Consider the following 24,526-nt stretch of genomic DNA (forward strand, 5'->3'; position numbering starts at 1 on the left):
CCCTTTGAAAGTGCAAATGACTTTCGATATCTTGGATCGTACATTAGCAATACAGAAAATGATATTAGAAAACGTAAACAGCTGTATCTAGTCTTCCATAACAAACTCCACCCCATCTGGAGATATCATTAAAGATAATATTAAGACTATGCCATGCAATCAGTACATTCATCTTCTTGTATGGTTCTCAAACCTGGACAACAAGCACTAAAAACTACAGATCTAATTAACTCCTTTGGAACTACATGTCTCGGACTGATCCTTGGATATACTTGGATGGAACTTGTCACTAACTCTGCCTTGCCAAATCTGACTAAGCAAGAACTTCTTGTCAATATAGTAAAAAAACTACAACTCAGATGGCTTGGACATCAATTCAGATATCCTGAAGTCTCACCCTTTTTTGGAATCCCTCATCCTGTACAAACCAGAAGATCGTAATCACAGTAGAGGAAGATCATGCAAACAATTTTGGCAATACATATGTGAAACCCTCAATAGGATGGTAAAACTCCATCTGACATCTACCAATTAGTTCAAGATAGAAAGACTTGGAAGACCATAATTTGTAATCTTTAATTTTTAATATAAATCTCTTTTCACGTTGTATCATATTGTGAATAAACTATGATGATGATGATGTGATATGTACATTGTTATATGATGTATGAATAAAAAAGTTGATTAATTGAAAACATTATTATTGTAGTTGTCGATAATTAATCACTAACTTCTTCACTTATGGACAGCATGCATGTATTCAACATACTGTATTTTTAACCATTTCTAAAATTTGAATCCTGGATTTCAGATTTAGAGAAGATTAAAAAAAAAACAAAAAGAAGCCAGTTGTACGTCTAGTTGGTGGCGCTTTTCTTAATAGCTTTGTCACAAAGTCTGAGTTTTGTTTTCGGTAGCGTGGTATATTTGTTTGGAAATCGGCGGTAGCTGTGTTAATGTTGCGATTTGAATCAAGCACGTTTATGCTATTTTAAATCGGAGAAGAATCTTCTTAAAATGACTCATTCAGTTGCAGAAATATTTTCTGCTTTTCAAAAACATCTAGATACAGAGCAGGATCTTCGCGAGGTATGAATTTAATGGAGTACTTATGATAATTGAATGTCTTATATTGAAAGAATAATAAGCTTATTTATTTATTGGACTAAAGTTAGTGGCTTTTGTTCCTTCGTTTGTGTTCTATATATTTGAAATAGTCCAATCAAAAATAAATTGCATATGTATGCAGAAAGTTGATATTATTAATTTAATGTCATTCCTTCTCACGAATGGTAGAAATGTGTTGCACATTTAGCATTTCTTGGAGACCAGAGGTGGAATGCTTTTCAAGTTATTTCAGGCCTCTAAGAAGCAAAGTTGTCACACCAGGGAACAAAAATATGCCACTTAAACATTTCCACACAGATGTGTTCCACGAAACCAGCTACACTGCTGCACTGATTTTATTTTCTAACCAGTTTCATTTTTCCCTATATGCGTTCAAAATTTGCAGCATATTGTGTATTTATAATTGTATAAATACATATAATACAATAAATACAAATATAATAAAATGTTGCTGCATAGGATTTTGGAAAGGATGTCTCTGAAGCAACATATAGGAGATAGAGAGAGGAAAATTCTTGATTTTGTGCTAGCGTTTAGTTCAGTAACATATGAATGACACTGATATGTATAATTTCTACACAGGAAAATGGTTTCAAAACCTATGGCATGTTTATGCTGTGTATGGAGAGATTAAGAAAGAATCTAGTGATATTCTTTTTGAATTACTTGTTATAATCCTTCATAAATGCTTTGAGGAAGAGTGCTTTTGCTTCACAGAGCATAAGAGGACAAAATTAAATGGGGGAGAGAAAGCAGATTTGCTGGGTTTGCCGTTAAACTGTGAAATGGATAGCTAATACTCAAATTATTATGATTATTATTTGCATGAGGACCTCTCACAGGAGATCTCGTGCTATCCACACAGTATCTGTTGTACTTCTCTCTGAATGCATTAACTTACAAAGTATTTGTAACATATTCTGGTAATCCATTTCACTCATTCATCACTTACCAAGCAATTACTCAATTTCCAGGAATGACTGTTTGTTCTTCCTCCTCCAGTTAAGTGCCGAAAAATTTCTTTACAACTTCCCTATAGAATCATTTTACTTTACAACCATTTTTCTCATCTTCCCCCTCTTCTCTGCAACTCACAGATCCTCATTCTTTCATTATAGAGATCATTCTACAGACTACTCCATCTTGATTACTTGCATCTGGATCCTCTCCACCACTTTGTCCCCAAGAAACCCTGGTGACCAAACCTGAGCACCCAGTAATCCATATTTAGTAATATAAAACTGTTATTCAACTGTTATATTGTTATCAAGAAATTTAATGAGCTACCTTGCCCTCCTTTGCAGTATGCTCTCTGAGCTTCAACTCTGTTCACAAAATACCTCCAGATCCCTAGCATTATCAGTTTCCTAGAAACAAGGAAATTGACAAACAGCTCCATTATTGTAGTATACACCTCTTAATCTTTTCATCTCTAAATGCATAACTTTACACTTTTTCACATTGAACTGGTAATCATTATCTTTTGCCCATGTCGCCTATTTAAATCATTCTGTAAGCTCCTTACATCTTCTTGATTCATTAATTAATTACTCTATCCAGTTTTCTATCATCAGCAAACAACTGGATCATCTTCAGACTCTTTCCATCCATAGCTGGATGTTGACCTCCATAAATATCCAGTTTCTATCATTAGCTAATGTCTACCATCTCGTGTCAAATCATTGTGGATCATCCCTTCATCTTTTTTGGTGACTTCCTTTTTTTGGTATCCACCCAGCTTATTTGTCCATATTTCATCTGTTTATCTGCAAATATGGGTGGCACATCTCCATTTACATTCTTTATAATACTTCACAATAACCTCTACATCAATCATCTCTCTAATTTTATTATTTCTAATTCTGTCCCTTTTTATTATGTGTAGCATTTTTCTCTCGGAGGCTTTTTTTTGGGGCCACACACAACCTGTCTTCTTCCTGATTTCTAGATGTTGCCCATGTCTCGCTTTAATAAGTAAACACTGGAATAATATTCATACTAAATAGTTTCTTTTTTTTAAAACTTCTAGGTAAATCAGATAATCTTCATGCAGCTGAATGCTTTGTTTCTTATTGTAATGTTTATTTCTTCATCTTGTTTTTGCTTAAAGCTAACTAATAGTCCAAAGTAAATATAGTTGTCCACAATAAATTTAGTTTAATCCTTTATTCAAGTGTGTGCAAACAAAGTTTGCGCCTGAAAGTATCTTCAGGCGCAACTTCTTTGCAAGGAGTTGCCCGGTGTTGTACCACTTTACCCCAGTCCTGAAGATACTTTCAGGTGCAAACTTTGTTTGCACACACTTGGATAAAAGGATTAAACTAAATTTATTATGGTCTGACTAAGTGAAAAATAAACTTTTACTCTCATGCGCAGACCTACACTTTTTACTGTGTAGGCATTCGGAACCAAAAGTATCTTCAGGCGCAACTTCTTTGCAAGGAGTTGCCCGGTGTTGTACCACTTTACCCCAGTCCTGAAGATACTTTCAGGCGCAAACTTTGTTTGCACACACTTGGATAAAAGGATTAAACTAAATTTATTATGGTCTGACTAAGTGAAAAATAAACTTTCAGTAGTTGTCCACAATTTCAATAGGATTATCTGCTAAGTTCAGATTAATGAATTTGTCATTGGTTATGTTAATTTAAAAAAAAAAAAAAAAATTTCCTGCTTACTCTGTCAAGATCATTTAGCATTTTTGAGCTTCTTTATTTTTATTTATTTTTCTAACAGAATAATATCACTGCAAAATTGAAACGATTTAAAATTTTTCCATTGATATTAATTTCATAGTTTTCCCATGATATATTCCTGAAGACTTTTTCTGATGTAGCAGGAAACAACTTGGGTGATATTGGATCTCCTTGTCTGAGTCCTCTTTTAATGCCAAATTCCCTTTCCTGATGTTCTATATACTTGCTGGGTTGGCATGTTATTTTAAGCTCTATATGATTTCTGTCTGATTGATATAAAGAATCAAAGACTAAACATTCTCAAAATATACAAACACTGAATATGAAGGAAGATGATATTCTTGCCTTTTATTTTATTGAGTAATAGTATGTGTATATATAATGTATTGTAGAGAATCTTGCTCTGAAGCCTTCATATGAATAACATATGGCTGTGTTCATCCAGAAATCTTGATTCTTTTGAGAATCCTATTCCTAATTTACTCTCATGCGCAGACCTACACTTTTTACTGTGTAGGCATTCGGAACCAAAATCCTACGGAATAGGTTGGTTACTCCTTATTCCTGGAGGTATCCTATGACTATAGCCTGTGTGTTCACGGGGCCGGTTTGCCTGCTTGCGGGATAAAAAATCCCAGATAAACTGGGGTTGGTGTGGGGGGGAATCCTGCTATCCATGCCCAAGACCGGCTAACTTGGCTATGGCTGAGGATGATCCTTGAGCTCCTTATGTCGTCGACGGGAATTCGATTCCATCATATGGTTGCGAAGTGCATAGTCACTAGGCTAACTGCGTGGACTTTTGAAATAATGGATATAAAATTTTTACACAGTTATGATAACAAAATGTTATCAAGAGTTTATTAACTCTCCAAAAATTTCATAGCAATGGCATAAATCAGTTACTATCTTATCAATAACTCTGATGCCCTTTTTATATAATTTCCACTGCCAATTTTTATAAAATAATCATTTATTTATACTATTGGTATAGAAATTTTCTCTAGCTAAAATATTACTGAGCGTATCCTTGTGAAACTCGTGATTTTATTATTATTATTATTATCATCAATCTAGCTCCCAGCCCTTTCTTAACCATGCACAAACGTAACTTCCATGTTGCCCCCTTATCTCTCCAGACTTTCCGTATAACAAAAATTTCATCACTTGATAACCTATAACACCTTTTCAGAAGTTTATAGACCTCTATCATTCACTCCTGTTTCTCCTGTTCACCAACCTACAGTTCACATACTGTCAGTCTGTTATTCATAATTCTGATATTGTCTTTGTTGCTCTTCTTTGCATCCTTTCCCCAGCTTATTTATCCTCTGCAGAAACCCAGGAGAATAAATCTGCACACAGTAGTGTTGTTAATTAATGGCAATCACTTCCCAAAACTTCGAGATAAGCATACAATCAGTTCAGTTAAGATTAAGGTTATACAGTCAGTTCAGTTAGGTGGCACAGGGCTTCACAAAATTCAAAAAGTAGATGATCATATTTAAACCTATTGTAGTGCAGCATCTTTGCTTGATTTCATTGAACTCTGTGTCTAACATTGACAACATGAGAAGCAAACCTAAATCTTCTAATTCCAGATATCTTATATAATTTTGATGTTCTTGGATTCTTATCTCAGAATCTGATCATTATCAGTCAACAGAAACAAATACCTTTTCTGTTTATTTTGCTACTTTGAACAGACTGGCCATTCTTGTTGAGATCAAAATCCAAGAACATCAAGATTATATAAGCTTTCTTAATCAAACAGACTGTTTAGGGAAGTACTTTCCATATATTTTAAATTGTGTAACTATACTTGTTTCCCTGGAACTTGAAAAGTGTTTCCTTCTACTCGCTCAGCTGTGACTGAAACATATGAAAGTATACACGTCTGTTGTTGTATCTATGGTGCGCATGTTACATGGTGCAAAATATATAGAAGTATTTATTAAATTCTAGTTTCCTTTATGTGTGTGTGTGTGAAACCATTATTTTAAAAGGATATTATCACAACAGGATTTTGTCTAGATCTTGATTTTTGTGGTTAACACTCCTGACATGAATAAGAGTATGAAGTTTTGACAAGACCTTGTCTACTGTATGGAAATGAATTATGGACCATAAAAACCATAGAAGAAAAAATAATAGAAACTGGAGAAATGAAATTCCTGCGAAGGACAGCAGACTATACTCTCTGGGATAAAAGAAGAAGCATGGAAATAAGTAAAGAACTAAAAATAGACTTAATATTAGACAAAGTATATGAATACCAAAAGAAGTGGATTGATCATATTGAAAGAATGGACAGTTCAAGACAACCCCAAAAAATATTCCGATACCACCAAGTTGGAGGATATAGAAGTCATGGACGACCATGGAAAAGATGGAGAGAGACTGGAACAGGCCACTGAGCCTAAATCCCTGAAAGGAGGATGATGATTATCACAACAGATTATGGCAATGAAGAAGAGGACATTGACATGCAGAAGCAGACAGGTGATGGATGGTTTACTTGTATAAGGCCTTGATCAGACAACATACAGCTGCTGTGCATAGATTTGGTTGCCTGGTTTCAAAGGGGGATGAGAATCTTAAAGAGGTTCCAGAAAACTTTGTCAGGTCTGTGGAATCTGGGATGTGACTGAAGGAATGCAAACTTGCAGGGCATTTTGAATAGAAGGAGAGAGAGAGAGGACATGATCAAGACATATAAGTTGGTTAGCATTACTAGATTAACGTGGAGCAGATTTTTCACCAAGTAAAGGGAATCAGAGCTAGAACAACACATTGCCTTAAGGGCATTTTGCAAGCAGATCACTCTTGTAGTGATATGCTTGCAAAGAATCAGAAAAAAAATCTAAAATCTTACAATACCAAAAAAAGCGAATGCTCTACCGGCTTGATTGCCTGAGTGGTTAGTGTATCCGCTCTCCAGCCAAATGGCTGGAGAGCGGATACGCTAACCCGTCATGAGCATGGATGTTTGTGTCTGTGGAAATACTAGTAGTGGTGGTCAGCGGTAGATGGCTTTGGTGTAGTTGAAGTTGGTGGTTGAGTGGTGGAGACGGAGAGTTGTGGAGTGGGTGCCCTCCCTCGATGAGTCTTTCGATTCCCTGGAGGTGTCAATAATAATAATAACAAGAGGCCATCCTTGAAGCTGTGTAAGGAGAGTTTTTGCACAAAGAATTCAAAGTTCTTGCAAGAACCTGCTCCTCAGGTTTTTGCAAGGCGGTGTATATTGTGTTAAAGCCACAAATGTACATGCAATTATGGAATAGTAGTGGAAGGGGATTTTTTGTTTTTCAAAATTGTTTGCATTATTGTTTTTAATGTTTTTTTGATATTGTAAGTTTTTAGATTTTTTTTTTTCTGATTCATTGCAAGCAGATCACTACAAGAGTGATCTGCTTGTGAAATGCCCTTCTACACAGAGCCATGTTCTCTTCTGTATGCATGCATGTTCTTCAAATTTTCTTCATCAGCATCACCATATATGAACTCTCCTCTCTCTCTCTCTCTCTGTGCATAGTTTCGTAGAGTAGATAGCAGCAATATTATTTGCTAATTTCTCTTGAAAGCCACAGGAATAAACCTTTTGCATTATTGACTTATTTACTATGTTTTAACTGGCTTGCAGAATCTCGGTCATGATGTACCTACTTCAAATGGGGGAGTCCCTTATTTGGAATTATAGCTGCGGCATCTAAAGCAATGATTCTAGAATTATGCCTACTAATTGTTTATGTTCTAATGGCCAGTTTATCTGTTTCATTTGATGAAAAATCAGTTTCCGAAAGGGGAAAACCTGCTGCCTCCACATGAGACTGGCTACTCACTTTCATTTGAGAAACCATTATAAAAGTTCTTCACAATGCTTCTGAAATGAAAGTGTTAGCCAGTCTCATGTGGAGGTGGCAGGTTTTTTTTTTTTTGGAAACTTTGATTTTTCATCAAATGAAGCAGATAAACTGGCCATTAGAACAAAAACAATTAGTAGGCATAATCCTACCCTCGTAGTCTTAGATGCCTCAGGCTATAATTCCATGGGATCCATATCCAGATTTTTCAACCAATTTATTTTGATATCCAATCCTTTGGTTGAATACTGAGCTTTGTAGACTATAATGGGAGGGGAAAGCAGAACACCAAATATAGCAAAAAACTTCAGACTTCTGGTGTTCACCTGGCATTGCAAGTTTGCTGCCTAGAATATTGCAATGATACATACAGTGGAATCAATTCCTTATTGTAGGTTTATCCTAAATGCTCCTATGTTCTTCCATTTTTTCTTCTGCAACTTCTGTTTTTCATCCATTTATTTGCTGCTTAAATTAACTTTCTGAACTCAAAAAGAGTTTTAAAAAAAAAACACAGCGAGAGTCCTGTTGCATTCCGTTTTCATACTTTTCACATCATTGTTGGAAATCTGCTTACTGCTATCACATTAGTTTGTTTGGAATTTAACCTAAGGATATATTTTTTAATTTGTTATTTGCTCTATTAATTTTTACAAGTCTTCCCCTGTGCTTTTGGTGCAGTTGGATATTCTTATGCTAAATCTTGAATCTTCTTCTTTTTGGTTTAATATATTTTTTTTTTGTCCCATTGTATCAGTCATCTGCAGTCTCTGCCATTCTCCCTATTCTGAAAATCATTCTGATCTCTTTCACCACTTATCCTTGAAACTTTGATTTTCTACAGTCTGATTACACTAACAGTTGTCAATTAAGTCATCATTCATGGTTACTTTAATGTTCACAAATCTATTTAGCTCCATTTTCCCAGTCCAGCTGACATGCTTGGGAAGAATCTGAAATATCTGCTGTAAGCAAGCAAATTGTATATCTGTTAACAAGAATAACAGGCAGTCATGTTTACTCGATCAACACTTGATCTTTTTCCCGATACTCTGTCACCTATCCTCTTTGTAGTCAGACCATAATCTTATACAAGTTTTGTCTCTAGTGGCATTTCCCCTTCCCTTCCCTCATCCATTCTCAACCTCATGTCCTTTGACATTACAGGAGGAATTGTTGGAGGAATACCTCCAAGACCACCTGTTTCTGTGGTTAGACTACGGTTTCTGCTTTCTAGATCTGGATACTTGCTGTGATCTTGTTACAGAATTGGAATGAAGGCCTTCATTCTGTGCTCCATTTGAAATGCGTGCCCAATATCCAAGCCATGGTTTCTGAAAGAAAAAAAAAAGTCACTGCTATGGACTTCTGATTTTTGAGCCTTATATCCAGGATACATCAGAAAAACTAGCCAGAATTTTTTTTAAAAAAGTTACAATCTTTGCACTTTCAGGACTCACTTGAAACTGGCTGCCCTTACCCATTTCTATAAGACTGAGCAGTGCCATGGTATATTACACCATGGCACTGCTCAGTTGCCTCCAAGTTGCCTCCTAAGTTTGTCATAATTGCCAACTTCGTAGTTCTGCATAAACCCTATCTTGACTGAAATTTCCACATGTTGAGCAACCCCACAGGACAAGACAATATGTTGGTCACTTTCCTTGATTGAAGGTAGGTTTGCTACTGTAGTTATAAATAGATCTGATGCTCTTACCAGATCCAACATACTCAAATCCCTAGTCCTTTCCATCATAAACTGTTTCAGGTAATTATCCGTGAGTAACTGTATAAATTCCATTTCTATGTGCTTTTTTCTCCTTCTAATCTACATTCCTGTAGTTGAATTCTCCCATGATAATTTCTCTGCCTGCACTCATGTTAATCTGCTGATACATGTCATCTACTTTTGGACTGCTAGGTCTATAGCAGTTACCAACAATACAGGGTGTCCCTGAATTCATAGCCCAAACATGAGGGGATGGTAGTACACACCGAAACTACCAATATTCGTCATAAAATATGCGGCTGCAAACGCGGTGAGGAGTTGGAAATGAAGGAGAGAGACAGGTTTCCAGAGACATTTATTGGAGATCATTACAACAAATGCTCAAATGTTCGCCCACCAACGTCGATACATGCAGCACAATGGTGGAGTAGTAATTGGTACCTGCTTATAAACATCGGGATTGTCTCACACATCGCCGACTGTGACGGACAGTCGTGCCACCAGATCCGCTGCAGGCTGCACGGGCGTCTCATATGCGACACTCTTCAAATGTCCCCCACAGAAAGAAATCGAGACAAGAAAGATCAGGCGATCTGGGGGCCACGGGATGGGACCACCGCACCCAATCCATCGGTTCCCAAATGTGGCAATAAGATGTTGATGCACGTCCATGCTGAAATGGGCGGGTGCCCCATCGTGCTGGAACCACATATGGGAGCGAATGGAGACTTGAACATCCTGAAGCAATTCCAGCCAAACCTGTTGCAGAAAAATACGGTACGTTCGCCCATCAAGGCGACCCGGCAGTAGGTAGGGTCCAATTAAGTAGTCGTGCATGATCCCTGCCCTGACGTTGATGGTTGATTCATCTGTAAAGAGCACATGAGCAGGGAAATCGGGCTGTTCAACACTTTGCTGCAAGAACCACTGAGCAAAATCCATGCGCAGGGGATAATCAACAGTTGTCAATGGCTGCACTTGCTGCAAGTGATAGGGATATAGCCCTTCTTCATGCAGTATTCGCCAGACACTGTTCCGATGCACATCCTGACTCCGGGCGGCAGATCGCATGCTTGTACCTGGGTTATCTATCACCATACACAAGATATCCTTGCTCGTAGATGGCGTTCTGACCATCCGTGCTCATCCAGCAACATGTCGACTGATGTGGAAGGTGCCTGCCTCACACAGCTGACGATGCAGTCGTGCAAACATTTTATGATTGGGCACACGTCGTATAGGATATCGCTCACAATACAGTCTTTGCGCCTCACTACCATTGCCTTGGCTATGCCCGTACATCAGTGCATATCGGCTTTCTCTGCGTTCATAAGCTGCTCCATCTCATTTCCGGTCGACGCTGAGAATGCTGGGGTTTGGCCGATCCAGTGCTTTTAAGCCGTGCTGCCTCGTCAGTGCCCCCTATCAGCATTGGGCTGCATTTGTGGCCGCATATTCTATGACAAATATTGGTGGTTTCGATGTGTACCACTATCCCCTCACGTTTGGGTTATGAATTCAGGGACACCCTGTATGTTTTATCCTGTTGGCCTCTCTCGAGACAGTCTCAAATGAACCATTTCCCTCAGATCTGCAATCTTCCTTAACTTCTATTTTTGTTGGTTGAAATGCTTCAGCTTTCATTAGTAATATTGCTCTCCTGCCGTATTTTCTCTGTCTTCTCTGAAAATACAATATTCATTACATTCTATTCTTGCTGTAACTACATTATTTACTGACAGCCAGGTCTTGCTGATGCAAGATTTGGGAATGTGTTGTACTGGTCGTCATTTTTGGAGTGTACACCCACACATGAAACTTTTCACTTTTTGAAGTGAAATGGACAGTAAACTGAAACATGTTTCCCTAATAGACTTTCAGCTATATTTTGCAAAATTGTGTTCTAAAATAAAATTGGTATTAGTGAAACATGGCTGACAGAAGATGATAAAGCTAGTGGGATTGAATGCAATGGGTATAGCGTGTTCAGGAGTGACAGGGAGAATAAAAAGGGGGGAGAAGTGTTATTGATGATAGCTGATGAGTTGCAGCCAAGGGGTATAGAAGTTGAACTGCAGGATAGAGAAAAGAGCACATTTGAGGCTGTTTGGTGTGAGATAGAGTCTAGCAGAACAAAATATACAATTGGATGCTGCTATAGACCAGGTGATGGAATAGATGGTGGGGATAGTATGCATAGGCAAATAGAAGAAATGAGTGGAAGGAGGGTAATTATTATGGGTGATTTCAATTATGGTAACATTGACTGGAAAGAGGAGAGAGCACATGGGAGGAAGGAATTGGATTTTATGTGGTTATTAAGAGACAACTATCTGCGACAGCATGTAGTAGAAAATACCAGGGGCAGAGAGTGCTTGACCTAGTAATTGCATCTGAGAATGTGGCTGTAACGAACTTGACCATGTTGCTACCAATTGGTGAGCGTGATCATAAGGTCATGACTTGGGAGGTGGCTAAAGGAGTGGAATTTACAATTAAGACAGGGTTCATGTGGAATTACCGGGCTGGTAAGTATGACAAGCTTAGGAGTATGTTTGGCTCAGTGCCATGGCATGGAAAACTGCAAGGGCTGGATGTTGATAGTGCATGGCAGGTGGTTAAGAAGTGTTTGCAGGAGGCAGTGGTTGACTGTATACCAAGAGTCCAAATAATAAATCAAGTAGGGGTTAAATGGATGAATAACACCATTAAGCTTGAGCTGCAAAAAAAGAAACAATTGTGGAGGGAATTTAAGGAGAAAGGTGACCAGCAGGTGCAGGAACAGTATAAAGCTCAGGCCAGGATGGTAACAAGGGTGGTAAGAAAAGCAAAAGCAGATTACAAAAGAAAATTGGCCATGCAGGCTAAAGAGAATCCCAAACAGTTTTTTCAATATGTTGCAAGTAAAAGGAAAAATGTTCATGGCAGAATGATTTTAAAAAATGCTGAGGTTAGGGAGGTAACCAAATCAGTCGATATAGCGGAATTACTGAGCGAACATGTTGCAAGAGTATATCATCCAGGTGGTGACATTGCAGGAACGGAAGAACCAACAGCTTATACTGGAATTGTGATGAATGAAGTAGAGGTAACTAGTCTATTACAGAACCTCAATGTCAGTACATCTGTGGGATTGGATGGTATACCAGCTCGTGTCATACATGAAGTGGCTAAAGAATTGTCAGTGCCCTTGACCATTTTGTTTAATTTGAGCCTCGGGTCTGGTTCAGTCCCAAGGGGGTGGAAAGAGGGGAAAATAACTCTGCTGCATAAAGGTGGTTCCAAGGCTGCTGTTGAAAATTACCGGCCAATCAGCATAACAGGAATCATTATCAAGGTCTTGGAGAAAATAGTCGAGAGGAAAATACAAGATTGGATAGATGAAAATGGAATACTGTATCGGAGACAGCATGGTTTTGTGAAGGGTAGGTCATGCCTCAGTAACTTGCTCACGTATTATAACACAGTGACGGCTGAACTGGATAAGGGTAATGGGTTTGCAGTGATTCTACTGGACCTTGCTAAGGCCTTTGACAGGATACCACATGGAATTCTAATCAGTAAATTGCAGCATATGGGGATGGATATAGGGTAGGTGAGATGGATAGGAGGGTGGTTGACGGAGAGATATCAGAGAGTAGTTTATTCAGGAGTAGAGTCCACAAGACGGCCTGTGAGCCTGTGACTAGTGGTATCCCACAAGGATCTGTTCTTGGACCACTGCTGTTTAATTTGTTCATTAATGATATAGGAAAGGATCTGAGAGGAACAGTTCATTTGTTTGCGGATAATGCAAAGTTGGGTAGGGCAATAGTGAATGCAGATGATGTCAAAATTTTGCAAGATGATTTGGATAGATTGGAGGTCTGGGCTAAGGAGAATGGATGTCAATTTAATATGGCAAAATGTAAGGTTATAAATTTTGGGGTGAAAAGATTAGCAGCAGTTTATTACATTGGTGGAACTGTACTCCAGGAAGTTGATGAGGCACGAGATTTAGGAGTGTTGGTGGATAAGGAGTTGAAGTTAAGGGGGCACATTGCAAAAGTGGCCAAATCAGCTCATCAAATCACTTGGTTGCTGAAGAATACGTTGACAAGCAGAGACAAGCAGGTTATTGTTCCTCTGTATTGAGCCTTGATAAGACCCCATCTCGACTACTGTGCCCAGATTTGGTCACCTAGGTTTCTTCTTGATGGGGAGGAGGAGGTTGAGAGGATCCAGAGGCGAGTGACCAAGATGATAGCAGATCTGTGGAATGAACCTTATGAGAACAGGTTTAGGATTTGTGGGTTGCAAAAATTGGTTGATAGGCAGAGGAGGGGAGATATGATTGAGACATTCAAATTACTGAAGGGTTTCTATAAAATTAATTCAGATGATATTTTTGAGAACAGGGCTGGTTGTGGGAGGACTAGGGGACATCCATGGAAACTGGGCAAAAGTGTGGTTAGTACGGGCGTTAGAGCTGGATTCTTTACTTTTAGAGTGGTGAATGAATGGAATGGGCTGCCAGAGTCTGTGGTGGATGCTGTGACAGTGAATGCGTTTAAGGCGAGGTATGATGGACACTATATGAATGTTGAATAGTTGTGATGAATATGATTTCGGGCCTCCCTCGATGAATCTAAGGACTCCCTGGAGTTGCCCGTAATAATAATAATAACAAGTCAGGGATTTTTAATAACTTCATTATATTTGTTATGACTAGGGCTTGACAAATATGCTCATTCACTCTGCTCATGGCAAGTAGATTTTGCCAGCCTGTGAATAGCTGCAGACTAAACAAAATAGATTTGTTTTTTGTTTAATAAAAAATAACTTTCCAGAAAAGTCATTTATTAACTTTAAAAAATGTAGATCCTGCACCAGTGGTCACTCTGTGGAACTCCTAAAAATAAAAATAAAAAAAACGGTATTTTTGGTTAGAGCAGATATTTTATGTAGCAAGTAGTATTTTGCATTTGTTGAGTCCTGGTTATGACAGTAATGAAATTTATTATTATTGTAATGTGATGCATAAAAATTATAAAAGATTATAGAGCAATATATATCACCACTTTACATTTTTCACATGTTTCAAATTTCAGAAAATAAATGTAAATTTTTGGCATTCTAAAATGAAACTCAGTTTAGAATATTCATTACATTCATTCATTCATTCATTATAAAAAAAAATAATTTTTTTATAAAAAAAATGAGTTCACAAATCACTTTTAAGTTAAGCTTTTAACACCGCTAAACCGTTTGGTCCTTGTAAATTTTATACATGGTAAACTATAAGTCTTATATTTCATTCAAAGATAGTTGCTCTCATCCACTAGTTTCAGTTATATTCTTATATTAGAATTAATAATGCAAAATAATATTAATCCTTTAAGTGTAATGCAGCTTGATGTGATTCCTTCATAACATAAAAAAATGAAATATTAATTATAGGTTTTTTATTAAAATATGCTTTTGTTGCACATTTTTTATTATTATTATGTGACACCTCCAAGGACTAGTCGAGGAAGGGCACTCTACTCTTCAACTCTATGTCTCTACCATTTAATTCACCAACTACACAGAACCATTACTACCATCATCATCTTCGTCATCATCATTTTTATTTATAAGTACTCTTAAATATTTTTACAGGAGTTACTAGATGTGTGGAGCCTGCAGTAAACTTTCTGGAAATAGAAAATGTCACTCTCTCTCTCTCTCTCTCTCTCTCTCTCTCTCTCTCCCTTTTGGAGAAAAAGTGCACCAATCCTATTGATGCACTTTAAATTCTTAAATTAATTAAATTAAATTTTTTTTGTAATAACTAAATTTTAATATTAAAAAAAAAATCTGCTGACATCTTTCATTCCCCAAAGGAAGGAGGTGAGGTTGTTCAGCCCTAACTTTTTGACGTTAGGACTAAACAACCTCACCTGCTTCCTTTGTGGAATGAAAGGTGTTCTATGGATCTTCATCTTTAGCCATCACTAATAGCTGGCCCAAGTCTATGAATGATTTTATAGTCTTGGGGGGGGGGGGAGAGAGAGAGACAGAGTACAGTAGACATCTGCCACCATCTTGTGGGTGCTAACACTATAATTGTCTTAAGTAATGTGTGTTCTGGTGCTAGTTTTTTTGAGTTGCAGGATTAGAAACCAGAGTTTCCGGGTGGGGGGGGGGGGACCATATATGTACCAAAGATTGACTAACTCTGGAACTGGCTGAGAAAATTATCTAGAAAAAATTAAATGTTTTAAGAAAATTTTGTAAAATTGGACATTTTGTGAAGTATAACTTTCTTTGCACTTTTGTTCCACTAAATATCTAAACCTTCTCTTAACATCTTATTACTTATATTGAAACTTATGAAATCCTACTTTTATGTGTTAGAAGCTAATAATTTAATTTTTGTCTTTCAAGGAAATTAGGCTTGTGGTGAGAGACTTGGAACAGACAGCTAGAGAAATCTTAACAGTACTCCAGGGAGTTCATCAACCATCAGGAATAAGAAAGAGTATGTCCTACAGAGACATTTGCTTTTGTTCTTAACCTAGGTGTAATCATTTTGGTTTCTTATAAAAAATGTTATTCTTTTTTTTATGACAACTAAGGTTAAAGTAATACCTGTAATGCCTTAACCATGTATGGGCAAATGTTAAGAAGAAAGAAGGAAACTGTTGAAGAGTTTCGTGAACAACTGGAGTTAAGGTGTAGTTTTTGGAGGAAAAGTGTGAGAAAGCTATTCCAAAGAACTGAGGTAGATGAAGTGTAAGAGCAAGGTGAGAAGTTGAGTTGCTAAGTTTGAAGTAGAACTATTATGGATGTTGATCAGCAGCTGATTGTGTTTTTACATATGGTGGATAGTGAGGAATGATGGTGATCAGTGCCCATGAAAAATATTAGTAGCAAAGTTATAATGCAGAAACAAAATGTTGAGAAAGTGATTGGGAGTAGTCTGAGAGGAGATCATCTTGTAAGCGATTATAAACTATATGTTTTAGGTGGTATCTGAACTTTGCTGCTTGATGTTGATAGCTGAACCAGCTTGAAAAGATTCTATGTTTGGTCTCTAGAGCTTTTGGAATTATGTAACCCTCATCCCACCCTCAGAGCAAATGAATGATAGGTTAGTAACATTTTGTTGGTAGTATTCACTGAAAGAAGGTAAGGAAGAATACGTACTATCCTTTCTAGTTAATATCAGAAATTTTTAAGAAAGTTTTTAGCACACCACCCCAAATATGAGAAGTATTCTAAGGTTAGGCAAATTTTGGATTTTTATAATAATTAACAGTTGTACAGATAAGTAGTAGTGTCTTGAATTGAAGAAGATGGTTTTTCAAGACTGAGGAGGCTATGGATATGATTTGTTTGTTCCAGGAAAGACTACAGATGCAACTCAGCCAAGAAAAGAAAACTTATTTTGACTGGAGATTATTTATAAATATTTATACGCAGGCATGTAACAATACTGACATGTTCAATGCTGCCAGATTAGATAAACATTATACATAAATTTGAATTAAGCTGTCCTCCAGCCATAATCTAATTTTTAAATGCGTGGATAGGCTTATGTGTTCATCACACATGTTGAATTGGATTTAAACGGTATACTGATGTGAACACAGATTGATAAGAAAATAACTATTTGTTAACTTAAAAGCTAATATTTTGCTGGTATTATATCCAGCATCTTCAGAGTACACAAACAAAATTCGTTACAAATGCGAGATAACCACAATTCAGTGTAACAGTGGGGCTAGTATAAGTAATTGCAGCGTGCAACACAAGACTAAAGTCCTAATATGTCAACATCTAAGTTAAAAAAAAAAAAAAAAACAGTAGTCCAAAGTTTAAAAAAAAAAATATATATATATATATATTAGGATAAACAAGTAATTTTATAAACTTGGTTATTTTAAATCCTAATCCCAAGTATGCAAACAATTAAATTTGTGCCTGAAACAAAGTTCAAGTCTAAAGATGGTATAACACCAGGGCAACTTTTCCCGTAATGTAAAGACATCTCACTAGACGATGTATACTGCAATGCATTATGGGTGGGGTCACTACCAAGACCGGTTTCAACCTTTTTTGAGGTCTCCTCAGTGAGTAGCTAGACCCTAAATACCAAGGTTTTAATAATACGGAGCCTTATCAACTTTACCTATAGAAGTTGCAACAAGGTGTTTTTATTTTTACTAAAAATCTCTGGAGGAGATATAGATGTAATAAATTTTTTAACTTGGGGATATTGTATATTAGGATAACCAAGTAATTTTATAAACTTGGTTATTTTAACTCCTAATCCCAAGTATGCAAACAATTAAGTTTGTGCCTGAAACAAAGTTCAAGTCTAAAGATGGTATAACACCAGGGCAACTCATTGTAAAGGTGGGTAAAGCTCTGATCACTATTCTTAGTATTTTCTCATAATGTAAAGCACATCTCACTAGAAGATGTATACTGCAATGCATTATGGGTGGGGTCACTACCCAGACCGGTTTCAACCTTTTTCGAGGTCTCCTCAGTGAGTAGATTTACATTATGGGAAAATACTAAGAATAGTGATCAGAGCTTTACAATGAGTTGCCCTAGTGTTATACCATCTTTAGACTTGAACTTTGTTTCAGGCGCAAACTTAATTGTTTGCATACTTGGGATTAGGAGTTAAAATAACCAAGTTTATAAAATTACTTGGTTATCCTAATATATATATATATATATATATATATATATATATAGTCCTTGAAAGTTTTGAAAAATAGTAGTCCAAAGTTTGAAAAAAATAAAATAAAAATAAATATTAATTTTGGTCTTAGGATGACTGTCTCCCAAATCTTTGGTAGATTTATACAGCCATACTTGTTAAAGTTTGGAGTATGTTTTGGCTTCTGTTGATTCCAGGAACAACTGCTCTGACTTGTAGAAGCTTCTGTGCAGTACTTTTGTTTTTTTTCCAATTGATCCTGTGTGCTGGGGTATCCAAAGCATGGTCTGCCAGACTTGACTTGCCATAACGAAAGTGCCATATATTTTTTGTGTTCACTGAGGCGGATGTCCACAGTTCTTCTTGTCTGTCCGTAGTAGGCTTGATGACAGGAACAGGGCATTTCATAGACTCCTGGATCTGATAAAGGAGTGAATCTGTCCTTAGGTGAACGGATGAGAGTTGCCAATTTCACATAAGGTTTAAATACAGTGTGCAGTTGGTGTTTGTTAATTACCCTAGATATCTTTTCAGGTGTGCCTTTAATGTACGGGATGGTGATAGTTTTGTTGTAGTCTTCTGTGGTAGATAGTGGGGGGGGGATTTCTGGGTAGCATTTAGTATTTTATCTATCTTATGGGGATTATAGCCATTGGTTAGGAAGGTGTGGTGCAGGTGAGAAAGGTGTGGTATCTTAAAAACACTAACCCATACAGCTAGAGCAATCTGTTCCAATGACGTTGCTCTCACTGCTGAATTTTCTCACCTGCACCACACCTTCCTAACCAATGGGTATAATCCCCATAAGATAGATAAAATACTAAATGCTACCCAGAAATTCCCCCACTATCACCATTTTTCAAGGATGGCTTCTTGAACATTTTGTCTCAGAGCAAAACTTCTGTAATTTTTGTATATCTGCTTTACACATATCTTAGCATTCTTACTTACCTGGAGCTTAATTTAGAAGAAAATTGCTTATATGTGTTGTGTTGTGTTTGTGTTGTGTTGTGTTGTGTGCACCCACCCATATAGGGCTCCAGAAATCCTCTCACCACAGTCAAGCTATTAGCAAAAAGTGGCAAGTGAATTTTCAGCATCATTCTAAATGCTTTCAAAACATATTGACCTATTTTCTTCACATAAAAAACTTTTTTTTTTGTTTTCATTTTAAACATTTTATTCACTATCAAGTTATTTGATCATGGCTTCCTCCAAGGAATATAATGAAGAAGTTTTATTTTCAGCCAGGAGATAGTGTCTTATGTAATTAATTCCTTTATGTGAACTGTTTGACCCTGCTAAAAATTACTTTTGTATTACCATTCTTATAGAAATCAGAGATACCACTGAATAACAAAAGAAATTAATTTAAGAAAACCAATTTTCATTTGTTTCACTGCCAGCTGTAATACTTCATAATACAAAATAAGACAAATTTATATTCTTCTTCTCCCAGTCCTCTTTAAGTAGGTATGCATTTGCAATGTAGTATTGGCATAAACTTATTTGAGCACTTTACATGATGATGAATAGGCTTTTTAATAGTATTACTTAAAAAACATGTATATATATATTGAAAAGACGAGTCAGAAACTGGATCAGGTTATTGACATGGCATTGTGAATAGTTATCTGGCTCCATTGCTAATGTTGACCAATTTCTGTTGTTTTTATAATTTGTCTTCCTAATTGAATTATTTTTATGGCCATTTTATATAAATTCACTCTTCGTTATGGACAACAAATGAAAGGTGCCAAGAAATTATATTTTTGGTTTAATCCTTTATCCAAGTGTAAGCAAACAAAGTTTGCATGTGAAGTAACTTCACGACTGGGCAACATGTATATAGAGGCTAATGAATCACTTGTCTTAGTATTCCATAATGCAATGTAATGCAAAGTAAAAATTCAAAGTAATGTTGAAGTAAGACAAGTGATGTGAAGTCATTAGCATCTATATACGAGTTGCCCAGTCGCAAAATTACTTCACATGCAAACTTTGTTTTGCTTACACTTAAAGAAAAGAATTAAACCAAGAATATAATTTCTTGGCATCTTTAATTTATGTTATAACCAAGTGGAAAAACTTTCAGCATCCATCCAGAGTATTTTAGTAATAAGGCACGACACCTTTTGGCTACTTCTATATGGAAATATGACTTCTACTTCTGGGTCTGGCTGCCACTGATGAGACCTCAAGAAAGGTTGAAACTGGTCTGGGTAGTGACCCTTCCCATAATGCATAGCATTATACATGTCTGTAAGGATATGTGCTTTGCATTATGGACTAAGACAAGTGATGTGAAGTCATTAGCCTCTATATACGAGTTGCCCAGTTGCGAAGTTACTTCACGGGTAAACTTTGTTTGCCTACACTTGAATAAAGGATTAAACCAGTGATTCTTAACCTATGTCATGCCCCCCCCCCTCCCTTTGGGGGTGCGAAGAAAGTGGAAATCAAAGGGGAAAAAAAACTGAAAAACTACTTTATTGAAACAAAAGCATTTAATGAAACTATTTATTGACACCAAAACAATATAAAAACAAAAATATAAAATGTACTCTGAAAATAAAATAATAAAATGTTTAAAATCCACTGTATTGAATAAACTAGTTATGCCGATGGGAACATATCAATATTGCAAAATATACTGAGCAACTAATTAAAACTAAACAATGGATCTAAAAATTAATGGCTTCCTTGTTCCTGTTGTAGAGCAAAGCTTTTCATACGATGGTGATACATTGGAAATTGACACTCTTAGTTCTCTTTCTATATTTGACTGAGATCTATATTTTGTTTTTCTGCAGCCACTGCAGAAAACCCGATTTCACAAAGATAAGATGTTGGAAAGCAAAAGTGCACGAAAAGCTTTTGACTTTAGTGCAGAAAAAAATTCATTATCAACACCTGCCCAAAATTCAGACGTCGATTTAGATGAAAATTGTCTTTTGATTTCGCTGCTTTATGTGAAGTCTATAAATTGTTCCTCTTCTTCAATTGAGAAATCTTCAGGGATAATTTGAAATGGGTTTCTAACCCACTCTTACATTGCGATTATGTAGTCGTCAGTTATAAAATAGTTTCTAAAGTTCTTTGTCAACATTGTTAAATGACTTTCAACAGTTGCAAATAAAACTGATGTGTTGCTCTTCTGCCTTGTAGGTTTTGATAAATTCATCTACATTTGCAAACATTTCTAATCTTTGTTGCTTTACTTTTTTGTTCCATAACTCTAGTTTTCTACAAAAAGCATTAACATTGTCACTCATCTCTAAGGTATGTATTTTTTCCTTGGAGTTGCAGGTTTTATATATTTAGTTTCTCGAATATATCCACCAAATTGCTCAATTTCATTACAAATAAGTGGTCTCTAAACTTCTCTGCTTCTTTGTGATTTTCCTCTTCCAAGAAGATTGCTATTTTGTCTCTTAATTCATAAACATGTTGTAAACATTTTCCTTGTGATAACCATCTTGTCTCGTAGTAAAATAGTAATGCTCAATGTTCCGCTCCAGCCATGTCTTTGCAAAGTTCAGAAAACAGTCTTGATTTTAAGGGTCTAATTTTTATATAATTCACTATGGTTATAACTATTGTTAACACAATGTATAGACCAGGACTCATTTCCTTTGCAGCAAGAGCTTCTCTATGAATCATGCAATGTGTCCAATACATTGTGGGGATCTTTCCTTCACAGGGGCTTGTAAACGTTTAAACCTTCCAGACGTAACTCGAGCACCATCGGTGCAAATTCCAACACAGTTTTTCCAATGTATGTTTGCCTAGCATATAAAATTGTCAAATATTTTGAACAATTCTGGTGCTGTGGCTCTTCTTTCTGTTGGTTTACAAAACAATAACTCTTCAACTGCTGATAACCTATCGCGATATCGAACATAAGCAATGAAATGACAATTGTTGTTGCTATCTGTTGCCTCGTCAAGCTGAATTGAGAATAATTGGTCACAAAGCGTTAACAAAAGTTGTTGCTGCATATCTTCACATAAATCACCAATTCGCCAAGCAACAGTATCATTTGATAGAAGTATGCGCTGTAGTTGTTTAGTAAAACTTTCTCCAGGCATGGTTTCCACAGTATCAATGACAGCTAGCAGAATTAGGTCTTCTCCGATAGTCTGGGGCTTTTTGTACTTAGCATATTTTATATGCAACTTTTTAAGAAGCTAGTAAAGTTTTTTTTTTTTTTCAGTCAAAGCTTTTTTTAATGCTAGATTTTTGCTTTTCAAAACATTTCAGTTTGGCAGCAAATACTTCTTGAGGTTTGTTAATACTCCTTATGAAGTGTTTCCAAATGTCTTTTAAGTTTATTCAGTTTCATACTAACAGCCGCCAAAATTTTTGAGCAAATAATACACACAGTGGTCTTTCTTCATCATTTACTTCAGTCTATGTAAAAACCGAAATCTAAATATTCTGCTGCATGCTTTCTTGATTTTACTTTTGGAATGATATTCTGTAAACCTGAATTTGACGTTGACTCTCGACAGTCATCAGATGCTCACTTACATCCAATTAAAAATTTATCCATTTTTCTACACTGGAAAAGATTGTTTTTATGCCGTGTATCACAGTTGTTGTGAATAGAGTAAAATAATGCCAACCGTTGACTTCTCGCTGTTGGTCACTGTTGCAGTGTTAGTGCTGTCTTGTCATTTCAAGCCTTATTTATAATCGCAGAAACATTTCCCGAAAATTCGAGACTTCCCGTGATGAAATCATGAATGTTTCTGAAAGGCTTCAAATGATTCAACAGTCTGTGCAGTGATGCCAGATATATACAATTTATGAAAGATTTGATGGTGTATTTAAATTTATATGAATATTTAAAAATTTTAATTAATTCCTAGTTGTTGTTTTTTTTTGTTGTTGTTTTGCTAATTTTTATGGGTTTTGTCAGTGTCTCAACACAAGAATTGCAACGGTGGGGAAGGGGGTGCCACAAAAACTAATATTAAAAAACGGGGTACACATAAAAGAAGGTTGAGGAACACTACCAAGAATATAATTTCTTGACATCTTTAATTTATATTATAACCAAGTGGAAAAACTTTCAACAAATGAAAGCAAACTACACTTTTCAGTTTTGTAAAACAGTGCAGAACTGGACTGGCCATGAAGTTAAAACACTGGAGAAAATGCCACCTGGTTGGCTGAGTGGTTAGCATATCTGCCAGCTGAAAGACTGTGGGTTCGAATCCCACCATGGGCATGGATGTTTGTGATTTTCTGTGAAAATACTAGTAGTGGTGGTGGGCAGTAGATGGCATTAGTGTAATTGTGGTTCATTGTAGTTGGTGGATTGAGTGGTGGAGATTGTAGTTGGTGGATTGAGTGGTGGAGATAAGTTGTAGAGTAGGTGCCCTCCCTTGATTAGTCTTTGGACTCCCTGGAAGTGTCATATAATAATAATAATAATAATAAACTTCTGTTGTGCTATCAACTAAAAACAATTAAGACTTGCTTTCCAAGACAAATGGCTCAAAGAAATCAAGTGCAGATGTGATATGAAGATGAAGTTGCATTCTGTAATGTATAAAAAAATATCCTGGAGCTGCAGACAGAAACTCTAGACTGTAAGGCCCTTTTGAAGTGGAGATATTTAGAAATGCTTTTTTAATATTGCCTATTTATTACTAAGTTCAATAAACCATTTACTGACTTCAAAAACTTCATAGGCTCAGTTAGTAGTAGGAGAACAGTTTCAAAATGAAATGAAATGTAAAGAATTGTCAGTTGCTCAAGTCTTTAAACAGATATTTCTTGTGCATATATTTCAGATGAGGAGAAACTTATATGAATGCATAGATAAAAGTTGGAGGAGGCATTTATTTACATAATTCCTCTCTAAAACTCGGTTGCAATGTACTTTGATAGATCCAAAAAAAAAAAAAAAAAAAAAATCAGCTAACGCCTTTTTATTCCCGTATATATAGGGGGTAGACGAGGCAGTTTTTAGCTCTATCTAACTTAGGTTTGAAATAGAAATAGATAGATTTGAAAGTGAAATGAACAAACTTTTCCAGAAGACTGGTAATTAGTTAGCAGGCATTGGAACAGAAGCAGCATGTAACATGATGAAAAAAACAATGGACTAGTGGCAAAATTAAAGAGTAACATGCCAGATCTATAAATTATTGCACATAATTTGAATTTTGCTAAATTGAATAGAGGACACCTTTTACCACAATTCATACTATGGGTAAATAAAATTTTTTTGTGATCAGTAGGTTTAAGTGGTATTTCTGGAGTCCGCTGTGTATATAATGTATATGTATACGAGGGTGATCTGAAAAGTTCTCGGCCTTGGTCATAGATGACAACACAATCGGTTAGATTTTTTTTTCTTTTCTAAGTTGGTACATCTGTCATAAGCATCCATCTGAAA

At 36.3% G+C, this 24,526-nt stretch overlaps 1 protein-coding gene across 1 annotated transcript in view; it reads left to right on the top strand.

Moving 5' to 3' along the window:
* Positions 1 to 890: 890 nt before the first annotated feature.
* Positions 891 to 24,526, top strand: part of trsn (translin) — a 70,713-nt gene continuing 47,077 nt past the window's right edge. Inside the window, exons 1-2 of the mRNA XM_090392804.1 lie at positions 891 to 1,089; positions 15,825 to 15,918. Of these exons, the coding sequence (XP_090248930.1) occupies positions 1,018 to 1,089; positions 15,825 to 15,918 (166 nt within the window). The 5' untranslated portion in view covers positions 891 to 1,017. The remainder of the gene's footprint in view (positions 1,090 to 15,824; positions 15,919 to 24,526) is intronic.

Source organism: Typopeltis vanoorti, chromosome 1 (genome assembly GCF_054136105.1).
Source record: "Typopeltis vanoorti isolate ZY-2024b chromosome 1, IOZ_Tvanoo_1.0, whole genome shotgun sequence".
Classification (NCBI taxonomy): Eukaryota; Metazoa; Arthropoda; class Arachnida; order Uropygi; family Thelyphonidae; genus Typopeltis; species Typopeltis vanoorti.